Source organism: Pangasianodon hypophthalmus, chromosome 28 (assembly GCF_027358585.1).
Source record: "Pangasianodon hypophthalmus isolate fPanHyp1 chromosome 28, fPanHyp1.pri, whole genome shotgun sequence".
NCBI lineage: Eukaryota > Metazoa > Chordata > Actinopteri > Siluriformes > Pangasiidae > Pangasianodon > Pangasianodon hypophthalmus.
Window position 1 is genome coordinate 3066534 of NC_069737.1, and position 16424 is coordinate 3082957.

General features: G+C 37.9%; 1 protein-coding gene across 1 annotated transcript in view; it reads right to left on the minus strand.

The window, feature by feature from the left end:
* Nucleotides 1-16424, minus strand: part of LOC113545787 (inactive phospholipase D5) — a 41402-nt gene that overhangs the window by 2112 nt on the left and 22866 nt on the right. Inside the window, exons 3-8 of the mRNA XM_034301330.2 lie at nt 11335-11512; nt 6345-6453; nt 4863-4990; nt 4574-4771; nt 888-1024; nt 526-694 (exon numbers count right to left, since the gene is read on the minus strand). Of these exons, the coding sequence (XP_034157221.1) occupies nt 526-694; nt 888-1024; nt 4574-4771; nt 4863-4990; nt 6345-6453; nt 11335-11512 (919 nt within the window). The remainder of the gene's footprint in view (nt 1-525; nt 695-887; nt 1025-4573; nt 4772-4862; nt 4991-6344; nt 6454-11334; nt 11513-16424) is intronic.

Genomic DNA, 16424 nt, shown 5'->3' on the forward strand with positions numbered 1-16424 from the left:
CATTTTACACCACTAATTACATATTCATTTAATTAAGGAACGACATATTGTACTTGTTATCCGTTTATAGTTACATTTAATGTTGTGGAACGTCCATGAAACAAGTCTAGAGATTTTTGCAACATGGAAACAGAAATCTGAAATAAACTCACTTTGAATCAATGTGAATGATTCAAAAATGGAAAAAAAAATGGTGAAAACCAGAATGTTACAATATTACATTTAACATAATGTGAATATTTCACTTAAATATCATCAGATTGACTTTTATTTAACTTGCACTTACAAGTAAAGACCACTAGGTGTCAGACTACTCTCTCATTTTTGCCTAAACTCTTCCTTTTAAACAAATAAACAATGATGTCAAGTGTAAATTTGACCAATTTTATCATTATTAACACCACTAACCAAGTTCTTATTAGCTCTATCACATAAACACACACGTAAAACTTCCAAACTGTTGTTTATTTTAGCTTTAATACCCATTTGATAAACTATAACGCTAACATATGAGGGTGTACGCACCGCCTCCATGGAGCAGTTGGCCGTCTGGATGCACAGGCTTTGTAAGGACCACAGGAAGTTGAAGGTGAGGGGGTGTGTCTGCTCTCGGCAGCTTATCAGCAGACGCACTCTGACGTGCTTCAGGATCAAAGCCTCGCGCAGCATGCCGTCGATACGTGACCAGTACTTACTGCGAGAACACACGGTACAACTCAAGCTCCACAATAAACACACACCGAACCACAGACGTGCCATTTTATCCTGCTGCGCTTTAAAGGTGACAGTAATGACCCTCAGCGTCAGCACAGACGCTCAGCAGAATGATGCTAATGTATTCAAATAAAAGCAACCTGAAGCTGATCAGGAGTTATAGACGGACTCACTTGTGTGGACTGCTGCTCAGGAGAGGCAGATAATCCGTCATGGATATGCAGATGAAGCGCTTGGCGTCCTGAATGACGCGGAAAATGGCTTCGATATCCGTGGTCCGGTCTTTGGGGCGGAAAATATTTGGAGAGCTCTGAGACAAAACAACAACAATATTAGCACAAACAATGTTTCTCTCTCTCTCTCTGTCTCTCTCTCTCTGCCTCTCTCTCTCTCTCTCTCTCTGTCTCTCTCTCTCTGCCTCTCTCTCTCTGCCTCTCTCTCTCTGCCTCTCTCTCTCTCTCTCTGTCTCTCTCACTGTCTGTCTCTCTCTCTCTCTCTCTCTCTCTCTGTGTCTCTCTCTCTCTCTCTCTTTCTCTGTCTCTCTCTCTCTCTGTCTCTCCTCTTTCTCTCTCTCTCTCTCTCTGTCTCTCTCTGTCTCTCTCTGTCTCTCTCTGTCTCTCCTCTCTAAACTTTCTGTTTTTTTTCTCCAATTTTGTTAATGTATTACATTAGATAGATTAATCATTGTTGACTAAACAAAACTGGAATAAACCACTTCGGGCCATGCTGTTGCAGGAAAATAATCCACGCCCTGGTGGTGTGATATGGCCTGACGCAAAGCGGATTATTCTCCTGTACCAGAATGCTAGCATATAGCAATGGCAAGTGCGTTATTCCGCTTATACCACATTATAATAATGAACGACACATAATGGTGTTTTATCCGTTTATAGCTACATTTAAAGTTATGGAACATTTGCGAGACTTCCGTCATAACGTTCCGTCCCTCAGGAGCCGAGAAACTTTGAAAGCATAAACTATTCTGTCCTGGCGGAAAACTTACTGACTGTTACAAAGCACTGAAACTGGAGACTCCTTCCATAAACGTTAAATAAACACCTTCTTACAAAAAAAAACACAACGACATCATGTCAATGACTTTATTTGTTCAAGAAAGTTTTTTTTTTTTTTTAAATCTGTTTATTATTAGCTTTAGTTTATGTTGAGCGTCCGCCGTACAGGTCCCTGTGAACGAGCCGTTACTTTAGAAACGATAACTTATTAGAATATAAACCTTTATTTATTGTTATTGTTATGTTATTGAAAATTAAACACCTTCTGATTCGATAATTCAACAGCGCTGTGGTTTAAATATTATCATTAACCCTGGATTGCTTTTACTTGTAGTTATAATGACCATCTACGTATTCATATATTTAATAATAATATTAATAATAATGGACATCTCATTTCGTAATGCAGCAAATGTTAAAAACTCTCAACACTTTGACAAAAGAAGTCTCCTATGTGACGTCCTGAAGCCTTTAACCTTCAAAGACAGGAATTAGTCACTCTTTCTGGGAAGAGATGGAGAAGTTCTCAGTGTCCAAATATATCTCTCTGAAGAGTCCTCGCTCACGGACAGAGTGGCTGTGAACATGAGATCGATTACAGCCTGCAAGCTCTTCAGGACACTAAATTATAGCGCTCGCAGCTTTTTGTCTGGAAATTTTTAAGAAGCCATTGATCACGGATGAGCGAGATTTATTTCCGAAGTCCAGTGGCCTTCTGGTTTGACCGAGTCAGTGAATCAGGGCAAATGCTCTTCTACTTAAAGTTAACGTGATTTGAAATGATAAAAATATAAATCTTATAAATATGTCAATTAATAAGCATTCAGTATGTATACAGTGCCCTCGAGAATTACTGGCACCTCCCGTTTAACCCCTTCCAGGATTTTCCCCCTCATTAAAATGCAAGATAAGTTTCACTGATTGGATAACAGATTAAACCTGCTGCATTGGACGTGAAAAAGAAACGAAATATATAATGTTTTCTCAAAATTCTATTTTACACCTATTTATCAAGGGTAAGAAAGTGTAAGAAATAATTTTGCTGTTGTTGTTGTAATATCTGAAAGAAATCAGCTCTGAAGTTGTTCAAATGAGCAACAATTATTGTACATTGCAATAGTTGTAGTCCATGTGTAAACTACTGGTCTATAATGGTGTATATAGAAAGCTTAAAATGCTAGCTAGATGTTAGTTTTGTTGTGGTTGCTCTCAGAAACAAAGAGGCTAAGCAAGGAAAGAGAAAAAAAAGAAGTCTGTCATTTGAGGTAAAAAAAAAAAAACACTTTGAGATCAGAAAAAAAACCCTGCTGAAAAAAAACAACAATAGAAACATAGAATTTGTAATGTTGTAATGGTTATCATGGGAATTGTATTGGTTTAATGGAAGCTGTAATGGTCCCTGTGGGTCTCTACTGGTAATTTGTTGCCTTCTATTGGTGGCATGTTATGTCTAGTGGATACCATTAAGGACCAATCATGGTAATGTAATGGTTTTAATGGCTGGCTGATGGCAGGGCTGCCAACTTCGGCTTCCTGGCTGCAGTGAGATTTATGAATCAAATGACCTTTTGTTGCAGTGTTGAAATGAGAATTATTGATAAAATGTACATCAAAAGGTCATGAAAACAATGTAAATGTAAATATACAGTTTATGCTTTTCTTGATTTTGAAGTAAAGTAGGACAGACATTTTCCTGACATGTCTCATGAGCCTACTTTGTTGAATGTTCATTGCTGTATGCAGAGAGTGTCATCTGCACAGGTGGCTCATATTGACTCGTTTCTATTTCTTCCTCGCCATGCCCTTGTCTTTGCTCTCCGCTGCTGTCACTAGTCTTCATTAAAATATCGTCCCTGTCTTCTCCAGTGTCTTTACCCTCTCTCTTCTTAAAATACTTTAGAATACTCATCTGCAATTGTAATGATCACAACTGTTTTTTAAATCTCCAGAAATCTGGCTGACACAGGCTACATTTTCGGTAAAGGATGAATGAATAATATGTATGTTAGACTTGTGAATCAAATGATTTATGTGCACAAACATTTCACAATGACGTCTCGACATCTGCGGCGATCGTCGAACAGGCGGCGGTTAGCGGCTTATATACAGCGACCTTGCACGGCGCGGAAGACATGTGATTGGTTCAGAACCCAGCCGCTTTGGACTGGTCCAATCAAGACGTTATGGGGCTTCATTGGTCTAATTAAACCCGATAATTAAACCTTCTTTTTTCTGACACAAAAAAAAACCCTCATATGAGCAGATTTGTGACGACGATGTATTTTAATGTTGGTTTGTTTAATTTGGCGTGAGACTCACTTGGGCAGCGTGAGACCGAGCCTGAAAGTGTGTGTGAGTTGGCAACCTTTCTGATGGTTTGTAGTCGAAACCATTAGAATTTCTGTTTCTATTGTTTCTTTCAGCAGGGAATTAAAAAAAAACTGAAGACATATTGTTCTTTCTTTAGCAGCCCACAGTCAAATCCACAGAAGCTATAGCTAATCATAAGAAGCTTATGTTTATGATATATAGCCATATTTAATGCACACAATACGACACAGTTTGTTATTGTACTATACCTGTTTCATTAGCTAGCATTAACTAGTCAGCATTAATTAGTTAGCTAGCTATGTTAGTCAGTTTGCTTTTAGTTACTAATTTACAGAGTGACTGTGAGTTAGCTATGTTGTGTTTTTTTTGCAGGACGTAAAAATGACATTCAGAGCAATAAGGTTTGTACATGTAGTAATGTAGAGGTAGTAATCTGTAACATAATTTCATTATATTTCATAAAACATGCTAGTAACTAGCTAGGAGGTAGGAGGTAAGGTTTTTTTTGCGCTCACCGAGATGTAGGCTTTGGCCTGGGAGCCGTTGAGGTGAAAAGAAAAATGTTCCTCCTTGCTGTAGAGGGCACTCAGCCTCTTGGACCATATCGCCGGGACAAATTCCCTGTACTCCAGCTGCCAGTAGAGATTGAAGATCCTGTGCAGGTCCACAGCCAAACATCTGCATTCATAAACGATGATGCCGAGCTCCTTCAGCTGCCACACAGTAAAGGGTTAAAAATCATGAGCACTATTAAATAATATGCTGGTTAGGTTTAATTCTACAGATTTGCTGTATTTTTATCACCGTAGACAGAGATCTCCAGTCCATAGCAGCGCTGCCAATGTACATGTGTTTCCTGTCCACCACCCAGAAGGACGAACGGAGCTCGCCTTTGGTGAGGGCCGTCATGTTCAGATAACGCACTTCCGCACCTACATCGGGCGGCAAAACATACGGAGAAACTTTTTAAAAACATTTTTAATGGACCACATACAAAGTTGACCCTTTCTTAAACCCTGCCCCCTAAGCAGTGCATGACCAATCGTAGCTTAGCAACTCTAGCCACCTTTTTTACAGGACTGAGCTATCAGGAGGAACCACATGACCAGTTGTCAAAACTTAATCATCAGCTTTAAGACATGTAGATACATATCTACATACATACATAGCTACATACTAGCTAGCTAGCGAGAAAGCCTGGCTAACAAATCCAATTTGCATGTACGCATTTATGCTAGTTTGTGTTTTCCGTTGTGCCTGTCAACTGCCTTTTAAAGCATTAACACATTTGATTTGGTGTATAAAATATTTTATATCCGAAAGTTAAATTGAGAAAAGAATAATAACTTAACAAGTGAATAAACCCTCTCTCGCAGTACACTCGTGTTCCATTCCACCGGCAGAATGGAAATCAACTTATCAGACATTTTCAATAAGTATAAACAAATTAATTATTTTATTGCAGCAAGTCTGTTATAAGATTATTCAGGACACTGTTGGGTTTCTGTGTGTAGAGTATCATGACTCTGTGTTTAGATGCTGGTGAGCAGGGCGATGGGAAAGGGGAGGGGTTTGAGCCCCCTGCTGGGCAAATAATTCACACCTCTCCACAATAACGCTGATACAGAGAAAAGACAGACAGCACAACTAAAGCGTTTTAACTTCCACAATAAAATTATTACATTTAAACCTAGTAGACTAGGTAAAAACAGAAATACTTATGAAAAAGCCCTGAGTGTCTACTTTCATATGAGACATTAATCTCTACTGTGGAGTGTTACATCTCAAATAAATTCAATGCTGAACACGGACAAACCCAAAACAAATTCTATTTTTTGGCCTCTGTTAAAAAGAGCTCAATTATTTTGGGCAGCTCTCATAAACTCCGTACAAGAACACTAAATTTGGATTGAACTTAAACTCTAAAATACTTTTAGGAACCAATGCTAGCACCTCAGCTGCAGATTATCGGGATGCTCAGATGCAAAACCTGACATTTAGGTGAAGATTTGTTCTAACTTTTATGTTTTTAATGTGTGTTGAATTATAATTAGATTTATTTTAAATAATGGCACTATTTCTTCAATGAATTCAGAGTAATTTCTATCCATTTTTGATGCCAGAGACTTTGATCTCATGAACTTTGATATCATAATGAATTCCTGATATTTCATAAGCACTTAGTTAATCGCAGTGTATGTAACGCTGTAGCGTTAGCGCTGCTGCTTATTGACGTGGTTTTGGTAAAGTTCCTGATGTCTGAGCTGAGATGGCGGTTGTCCTGACCGTAATGCGAGAGCAGTTTGAGCTCAGGAGACGACGTCATCCCGCTGGCCACCTTCAGCTGAACACCCTGAGCTTTCAGACCCATCAGCCGATGCAGTAACAGTCGACCCTGTGGACGAGAGCGGCTGTGAGAAAGAGGACAAGCAGAAAGTCTGACGCTGTTTCTCGCGCTCTTAAAGGGTCTCTGTAGAACCATCCAGTTTGTTTTCAATATAAATATATAATACACAGGAGCTGTGGTTGTACTGCGTTACTATACTTATGTATTATTTTGGCTTACTTATCCTTTATTTGAGAATTATTGAAATGTATTTTTCTTAGTTATGTTTTCAAGAAAAAAACCTGACTTTTTACACCTTAAATTTTAATTAAGAGCTTCAAAGTACTCAGATAAATCTCCAAAGTCTTCTTCTTCCCTCATCAAGCCAATGACTGTCTGCTATACATCAGCCGAATGGGCGCAGTTTAGCCTCCAATCATTTCAGTTTAGCATCTGATCATTTCATTTCATTTCAGCATCCAATCATTTCATTTCAGTTTAGCATCTGATCATTTCATTTCATTTCAGCATCCATTCATTTTAGTTTAGCATCTGATCATTTTAGTTTAGCATCTGATCATTTCATTTCATTTCAGCATCCAATCATTTCATCATAGCATTTATTCCCGTAGCTAACATAATCAGCTGGGAGGTTAATTTCTACCTAACGGTATAATATTGCAGTTATAACTTACAATGATTGAAGGATGTTTTTAAGCAAGACAATGGAGCGTAGCTGCTTTATAACAAAAATTAAACAGTTTTACATAAGTAATAAAAGTAACTTCTCATACTAAAACATGACGGTTGTTTTGACATGATATAATTTTTAAGTATAATTTCTCAGCACTTTGATAATAATACAAACATTAATCGAGTATTTTTGTTACTTGTGATCATATGGGAAATGTGTAACCTAAATGTCTTTTTGCTATAAATTATATTTCTTTGGTCTGCTTTGTACTGCCGTGAGGGGTGCACAAACTTTTGCACTCAACTGTACAACCATTTCCTGGTGTTTTTTTTTTTTTTTTTTACTTGTAAAGAAACCCAGAGGGCTTCACTGAGTAAAAGTTACATCAGTTAAATTACTGGATCATTCACTTAGTCTTCATTCTCTACGCTGCACATTTACTAATCGCATTCCGACAGCGAGGAACCGAACAGAGTCGCACTGAGAGATTGATTTGGATTGGCGTGTTCGTTTTAATTGTGTCTGCACATGTTTTATTTTAAATAATTTAGCAGCATAGAGCTGTGTAGGATCCTGGGGGGAAATGATAAATCTGTGTACTCCATAATTTACAGCTTTATATACAGTACAGAAGGCCAGGTCTTCGAGGGAAGCAAAACGAGGCACTGGGGATCGAGAGGCAGGTCAAGTATTAGAAATACAAAAAAAAAGTAATATCATCTTCTATAAATCATAAACCCACACTTCATGATGTGGCAAAGGAGAACCGCTAGAGACTTTCTTTCCTCAGGCAGTCTCAGAAATGTGGAGGTTTCGCTAGTCCATTTTAGAGACTCTAAAAAAAGTTACTGGAAAAAATAACATGTTAATGCACATTGTTTCTGAATCAAACTATATCTCTGAAAACTCCACCCTGAAACACATTAAGTATGTTTATAGTAAAAGATTTGGTGATGTATTTAGCGATTATGAGGCTAATTTACTAGTCAGTGCTGTATTCTCATTATTCCCATGAGAAGTTAGCGGTTAATGTCACATTGCTAGCGCAGCTATGATCAGGTTTCACTGTTAGCTCCAAGAAAACAAAAAAGCAAGAGCTTCTTCTCACCGCCGTTCTTGTCATTTTAACGACAATCCAGTGTACATGTAGTAAAAAGTTGGTGTGCTCCAAACTGGACTCAAAGTCCCAGAATGCAATGCAGCCACACGGCACTGAGATGAGACTCACCTCCGCTAGTTCGCGATATTTGAGATATTTACGAGCGTGTCATTAGCATGAAATCTGAGCAGATGATGTGGTGAGAGAGCTTTTTAAAAAAAAACAAAACGCTAAAGCGCCGCTGCATCACTCTGTTTAGGTTGAAATGAAGCAAAGGATAAATCTGACTCCAACAGTATCACAGGTAGAATGGCATTGTGGGTAATGTAGGAAATCTTTAATTTAATTTAATGTTATGGTGTATTCATGCTGAATTGTAAAGTCTTTATATAGTATTATACAGTAATTAGCCTCTTTATATCATAAACCTCTTACGATTTACAGCAATCGCATGCACTCAGTTTTTCTTTTATCTGTGAATCATCCTTCCTGAGCAAATAAAAAAGGATGATTCCAGAAAAACAACTCCTCATGAGGTAATTATATTTCAGCACTGAAACTGTCATGTGTGTGTTTTTTTAAAGGAGCTCTGTTAATAATGAGTGCTTTAGTGTGTGTTTCTTTTACAGCTCAACCACTTTCCTATGTATCGCATGACACAAGCAGTTTTCTGATAAATCACTGCCGCTCTGAGTTAGAACTCAGCATCGATCCTAATCTCGCTGTTCAGAAACGAAGCTGCGAAGCTGCAAGGAAACGTTTGCACCCCCAGCCTGAGCGATTAGATCTGTGCGAGCAGCTCCGAGTGCAATTTCCAGCCTGCCAAAACAGCTACAGGGGGATCCATTAGAGCTCCACGGCTCCGTTCTCTAATGAGCTCGGCGTTTCAGCTCGGCAAACAAGCTCAGCGTCGGGAAACCTGATTTAGACCGTAATAACCGGCTGGAGATGGAGAATCCGAGTTCAGGGCTTTGTCTGAGGGAAATATCCGATCCTTTAATGTCACATGGTGTTAGGAAGAGAGCTTTTCCGAAAAAAAAAGAGAATTTCGAGAGAGTTTATCAGCACCAGCCAAGTCTACCACGTCTCTCATTTCGCAACTATTTACTGTAGTATAGATTTTCTCCTTCACTGTAGCTGGCTGAGGAAATAAGGTGCAGATGTTACAAACGGTTGCGTGGGATTTTACGCTGCACTGTTACAGGACGTTATCATTGTGTTAGTGCCTGTAGCACTCGTTATATCACTGTGAAATACAGTACACTACCAGTGAAACATATGGACCTGTTAGACTGTATATGTGTATATTTTTTGTTGAAATTTACATGCACTGAAAAATGTTGGGGTGAAGTTGAATTTTAAGTTTACGTGGTATCAAGGATTACGCAAATGTGAGTTAAATGAACTACATAAATCTCAACAGTGTAAAAAACGCACATCATTACCACTTAATGCTGCATTAGGGAAGATTTGTGGAAAAAAAAAAAAGTTCTCTAACGGTTAAACGGATGCAGCTGAATAAGATTTGAATGATTTTTTTTTACTCATTGATCCCGCCCCCTATTTTTTCACCCATATACACAAAGCTCCGCCTCCAAAACTTCAACTAAGGTTAGTATTAGCAAGGACCATCATGACATCACTTTCAAGTGCACACAGACATTCAGCTGCGTGAAAACTGAGTTACAAATCGTGACATACTGTATAAACATGCAAAACTCCCCTTATAATGAGTCATGAAGATGTGTTGTGGGCGTGGCTATAAAATGACTGACAAGAGGCCAAGCCAAATACAAACAAATATTCAGGACCGGAAGGCAGGTTTCCAAACTGAGTTTTTTTTTCAGCAAGTCATACACTTTTGTGAGATAATGACTTAAACTATTATTTTTTAAAATCATTTCTACATAATTTTCTACATTATTTGTACTTGTGAGAAATGAAAACATTCAGTATTGCAACTTTAATGGTCACTGACACTCAAATGCACTTACATCAGCTTTCAGAAAGAATGTACTGGTAGAACTGATCATGACTACTTAACAAACACACACACACACACACACACACACACACACAATACACCTGACTGAGAAACACAAAGAGGGTGAAACAAGAAAACGTGACCTTTCAAAACATTCATAGTACAACAGCCTTAGGCCTTAAACGCCAACACAATACAAGAAATGCTGAAAATGACAGATCCATAACGCACAAAAATTCAATCAAAGTTCTGTGAACGCATATTCAAATGAGAGATCAAAAGCCACGCCCCCACATTAGTATGCAATCGGTTCAAGTAAACATTATTTGAACATTATTTTCTAGTTTTGCGAGCGCTTGCAAAATAGTATTAAATGTAACCCAGTAAAATAAGTAAAATATCCGCTTTGGGTTTTAGCTGCATATTTACATGAATTCATTTAGAACAGAACTTAAAGCATGTAAGCAATTCTAAGAATTCACTTTTTTGTGTAAAAATCATAGATTTGTTTGTAACATGTATTATTTCTGAATCAAAAGATACATTTTTAATTTATAGGTTTTCCTTGGCATTAAACTGTTTCCCAAAACAAGTCAGTTTTTCATGCAGAAGGAAAGAAAACTCCACCCTGAAATGTTTATAGAGAAATATTTGTGATGTGTTTAGTGCTGATTCGTTGGTTGGTGCTGTGTGTTCGTTATTTCTGTGAGCGGTTGTGTGCCCCTCTGATGTCACAGGAGGACACTGGTATTGTTAAAATGGCACTTAATGAGAGAAAAATTGTCTAAAACAAAAGAGCAAGAGCTTTTCTCTTTTCTGTCTCACTCTTTTCATGTTAATGTGTAGGAGTGGTGGAGATCTTGGAGCAAACACTGGACTCAAAGTCCCAGAATGCAATGCAGCTATACGAGGCAGTTTAAATAATTACTTAGCGATCTACGAGATGATGAGCGAGATGATGTTGATGTCAGTATTAGTAAGAAAGGTGAAGAGGTGAGAGAGCTGGACTGACTAGAAGACTAAAGCGCCGCTGCATTGCTCTGTTCACGTGCACGGTTTAAATTCTGCTGGATTTCTGTTTTAATGGAAATGTTGTGCACAATTTTTACTGCAGTTATACATAATTAGTAATAATAATACATTAAACTTATAAATGTAAATGTAAAAAAGAACCTGCTTGGCCTGGGGGAATCGAGAGTCCTGCTCTGTGGAGTTCAGATCCCACCACGGTGACACGATCTCCACCGATTTCTGAGCCAGGTCCAGAAGGCCGTGGAGTCCCGCAGTCAGGGACGTCGTACCCTCGTGAGAAATGGAGATGTCTTCTGGGATATTTTCCACAAGCACCACCCTGGACACGAGACACCAAGAACAGCGTAAACACAAAGCGATGGGAATTTATTGCGGCTGAATAGTTCAGGAGGAGGTGCACTCGTCTGAACACCTGCATTTGTTAGACATTCACCTAGCTGAGTATTGCAAGGACTAGATTTAGCCATGTCCTATACCCATAGAGTGCCTCGCTAAGCTAAAGAACTTCTCCAGCTATTGATATATAGATGGATATATTTTGTATGATATATTTTGTACATTAGATGCAGTATATTGTGTATGTTAGACATATGTTTGTATGGTCTATAATAATATTACGTTGTATTTGAATGTAAACTATGTTAAGGTGCCTACTCACATCTGGCCAGAGGCTAGAGTCTTTGTGGACTAGCTCAGTTGCAGTACAGTTGACATCGTTTATTATTGAGAACTATCCCTGACAAATAAATTAGTAAATACAGTACTGTGCAAAAGTCTTAGGCCCCCTATTTTTTTTTAGTACAAACTTTGTTATAGATTTTTATTTTATGACTTCTACATTATTGATTCAATACAAAAACATTTTAGATTCCAAACATTAGTTTTCCAGCACAGAATGAAATGTTACAGAAAAATGTTTGTATGTCAGTAAAGAAAGCAGCAGATTCCATAAGAGACACTTTTCAGATAAAAACATAATGAAGGCTGCTGGGTTTCGCTGCAGAAATAAGAAGCGAGTCGACAGTCAAAGTCTCCAGAAGAACTGTGGCTGTTCTGCAAGATGCTCAGTAACACTTACAGCTCATTTCCTTATAAAACTGCACACTGCACCTCAGATACTGCTTATTTTTTTTAAAGCGAAGGATCGTCACACTAAATATTGACTTTGTTTCATTTATTACTGTTTACTGCTCTTTATAGTATTTTTTAAACGTAGAAACATTTAATTTCATTATTTTTGAAGGCATCTGTGCTCTACAACATTTCTTTGCATGTGCTTAAGACTTTTGCACAGTACTGTATACACAAAATAAAAATACAAAATTCAAAAAAAGAAAGTATCTCAACAGAAACCCGTTTAATAGACACATCTGAGTACGTCCAGCTTCATCTAAAACTTTAATTCCTCAGACACAAGCAAAGCGAATTCAGCCATCGATCTTCACCTCCTGGCCCGACTGATTCAGCAAACTGATGAAGTGGCGCATCACCAGGAGTATGAGAAACGGAGAATAAACGAGTGTTTACAGACAGAAAGCAGCAGCTCGTTATTTTTCTTCCTGTGCGTTATTGATTACTCGTGAGCTTCGTCTGTAATATGAAATTTATTTTGAATGAGAGCTGTGAGGCAGAAAACACCGTTAGTATTGAGCTGCAACGTGCAGCTCGGATTAATTGTCACTTTGGGATTTTCTGAGGTATTGCTCTTGTGAACTTTCCGATATTCCCAAGATGCATTGCGCTGCTTTTCTCCCTGACGGTTTGGACAAGTTTCTAATGAATCCAGAATCCAATAAACTATAAATCAATTCATAATGGCGAAAAGGGTTTTGTAGCTACAACGAGAAGTCTGTAACTCATTATGAAAAAAAAAAAAGATTAGTTTCGAAAAACCGAGTACATTTGACTCTCAACCAAACAATATCTTTAAGGTTATATGATTACACAATGATACAAGTTGTAGACGTAAGGAATACACAACTCTGTGTTGTGCTGTTAAAGGAAAATAATCAACGACGGAGTGGTGAGTGACAGACGTACTGTTACCAATAACAGCAAGTGTTTTATTCCTCTTACACCACAGCAATTTGCCAACACTAAGCATTTTTATTGAGTAAACAATGACACGTTGTGCTTTTTATCCATTTATAGTTACATTTAGTGTTGTGGAACGTCCAAGAAACAAGTTAGTTTTGAATTAAGTTACAGCATCATAGCGTTATAAACTTCACTTTCTACTTAAATTTCCCAAGTCCTTCTCATTTTTTCCGGGATGCAGTGTGGGAATTTCCTCACAGATCTAATACATTTTGTACATTTTTCTATGAATTTGAGAGTTGAAACGAGTCGAGCTGAACAGAGCTCACAAATGGCTCGGAGTTATTTTCCTGCTCCATTAAATGCAACATTAAATCAAGTCCAAATCGGATTTAGTAACTAATTACGCCCTCAAACTGCACTTAATACAATTATGCATGTATGAGCAAAAGACCTCATCTTGTCATCTGCTTGATTTCCACACACACAGTCGATACACCATCTCCCGGTATCTCTCTCCGAATAAAAATCATAAACGTAAATCTAACGAGTCTTTTTTTTTCAAGCCGAATGACCGAGACTGTTTAATATTACATTACACACCATGCCATTAAAAGGTTCTGAATCAATATCAACCTCCATCAATGATATTCAAACCCACACGATTAGATTTACTGCCCTGCCAGTAATCACCTTACATCACAGCATGTAATTGAGCTATTAGGAAGAGAACACTACGTGTCGTGCTGTTGTAGGAAAATCATCAACAACACGGTGGCGTGATGAAGCAGAGTGACTCTGTTACTCTGACGTTCCTTTATTTTCCAAATTATTTTCAGAAAACTGCAGGTCAGTAAGGTCTGCAAGTTGCCAACGTTTTTATGAGGTTTAATTTATTAAAGTCGTACTTTTTATCCGTTTACGGTTACATTTTACATTAAGGAAGGTCAGAACGAGTTTTCACTTTTTTTACGTTAAAGAAGTAGCAGCTATAAAAAGTCTTTCCCTCACCAGCCTCTTTTTTATCCCTGTCTTGAAGACAATAAGACAAAAAAAGACACAGCTTGTGTTGTTACTGAAAGAAACCCACAAAATCCTCTGTCCTTCTCAACACACACACACACACACACACACACACAAAAACAAATATTAGCCTCTATATTTGGGAAAATAAATAAATCCAAGCCAACGTGTGTGTGTGTGTGTGTGTGTGTGTGTGTGCAGTAAACAGGAAAAAAAGATGGAGATGAATATTTTCCTGCCAACAGTGAGTCATGTTGTTACATAAAAACAAAATGAACGTTGATTACTCGGAGCTTCTTCGCTTCCTATCGAACACAGTCAGAGCTCTCTTTGACATTTCTTGTATTAAGCGCTTCAATCCTGAAAACACTCCTCACCTCCTGCTTTTGAGAGACAACCACAAACGAGCAGAGAGGACCCGCCTCCCGCTTGGACCCGAGCCGAATCAATTTGGAGCTCCAAATTGCATTTTGTACACTTATTAGGAAGGAAATGGAGGCCAGGGTGCTCGGGGGAAGAGGAGGGAAATGGCTGAGTCTGGATAATGTTCTCGGTAACAAGCTGCATGAGCTATGAGCTCTGGAGGAGAGTGTGGTAACAACGACGACGATGATGATGATGATGATGAGATCGAGGTCACTCCAGCTATCAGGCGCTAATAGCCAATCTCACATCGAGGCGTTATCGCAGTGGAGCAGTGAAGTTATACGGATCGGGTCTGATGCTGTGCTCGTTAATCTTAAAACATGATCTGATTCCATGTGACGTGATCCTAGTGTACGGTGTCGCACTACTGAACAAACAACACTGCAATCTGTATTTTATGAATAATAGCAAAATACTAAGAAGTGTAGCTAGAGCAGCTTTCTACAAAACAAGTAACCTTAATAATAAAACATTTTACAGCGTTTATAGCAGGGTCATTACATATGAGCGCGAACTGCACACACCTGAAGCTATTGGCGAGGGTTAGGGGTGGGGCGATACGACAAAAATATCATGTCATGATACTTGAAGACATTTCTACGATGCACAAGACACAGTACGTATCACGATATTTAGGCTTGTTAACCAACTGCCAGCAAATCCAGTAGTGTTGCATTTTAAAAACTACAATGTTTTTTAAAAAATTAAATAATTTTATTAAATTTGAATCACGAATTTGACAATTTTAATTGCCACAAAATTTTTAAGTCAAATGAGCTGCTTCAAATCCGTTCATAAATTGCTATTTTTAAAAAATGTTAAAAAAATATATATATATCACGATATCTCAGTGTATCATGACATAATTAATTGCAGTATCAATATTATATCGTCATATCGGCCAGCAAAAGTGAGCGTGAAGCAGAGAAACTGTCATAAATGAGAGAGAGAGACAGAGAGAGAGAGAGAGAGAGAGAGAGAGAGAGAGAGAGAGAGCAGTTCATTTCTGCGAGCACTGAGCACTGGATCTCATGTGCTTCCTTTCCCAATTCACCGTTTCTATAGTAACCACTATCACAACAAAACGTGCTGTTATTTAGCAAAGATAAACATGTAATTGTTGAGATGGTGATGCCTTCTTTAAGCTTTATGGAAGGAGTCTCCAGTGTCAGTGATAGAGGAGTTTGTGTTTTGCAGTTTCTCTCAAGGCTAATTGTTGAGGTATAAAAGGAATAAAAGACCTCAGGATGTGCTGTTGTAGAAAAATAATCAACGTTGGGGTGGAAATATCACGTAATGTGTAAATACCTTTATTTATGTATTCTTTTTTTTTTTTTTTTTTTTTTTTACAAATAGTTATACAATATGGTTTTATTTTCACATGCAATTTTTTTATGTATTTATTTCACATGAAGTTGATGTGGTTTTATTTCTCTTTCGTGATTTCCTCATGTGAATAATTCTTGATCATGTCTTGTGTGTTTGATTTTGTGAGTTCAAGGAATCACATGGTGAAATGGACCTTCATGTGTTTTTCACATCATGTCAAATTACTCCAATAATTGCTTGAAAAAGCTCCGATCATGTGAAATTATACTAAATGTACTCACATTAATTTTCATATTTCATTCCTGATAAAAAAAAAAATCTTGTTTCTTAAATTATAATCAATTAAATACTCAGTGAGACTGTGTGTGAGATTTTGTAACAGATGAAAATAAAAATATATTGGTCCTAATCTCTAA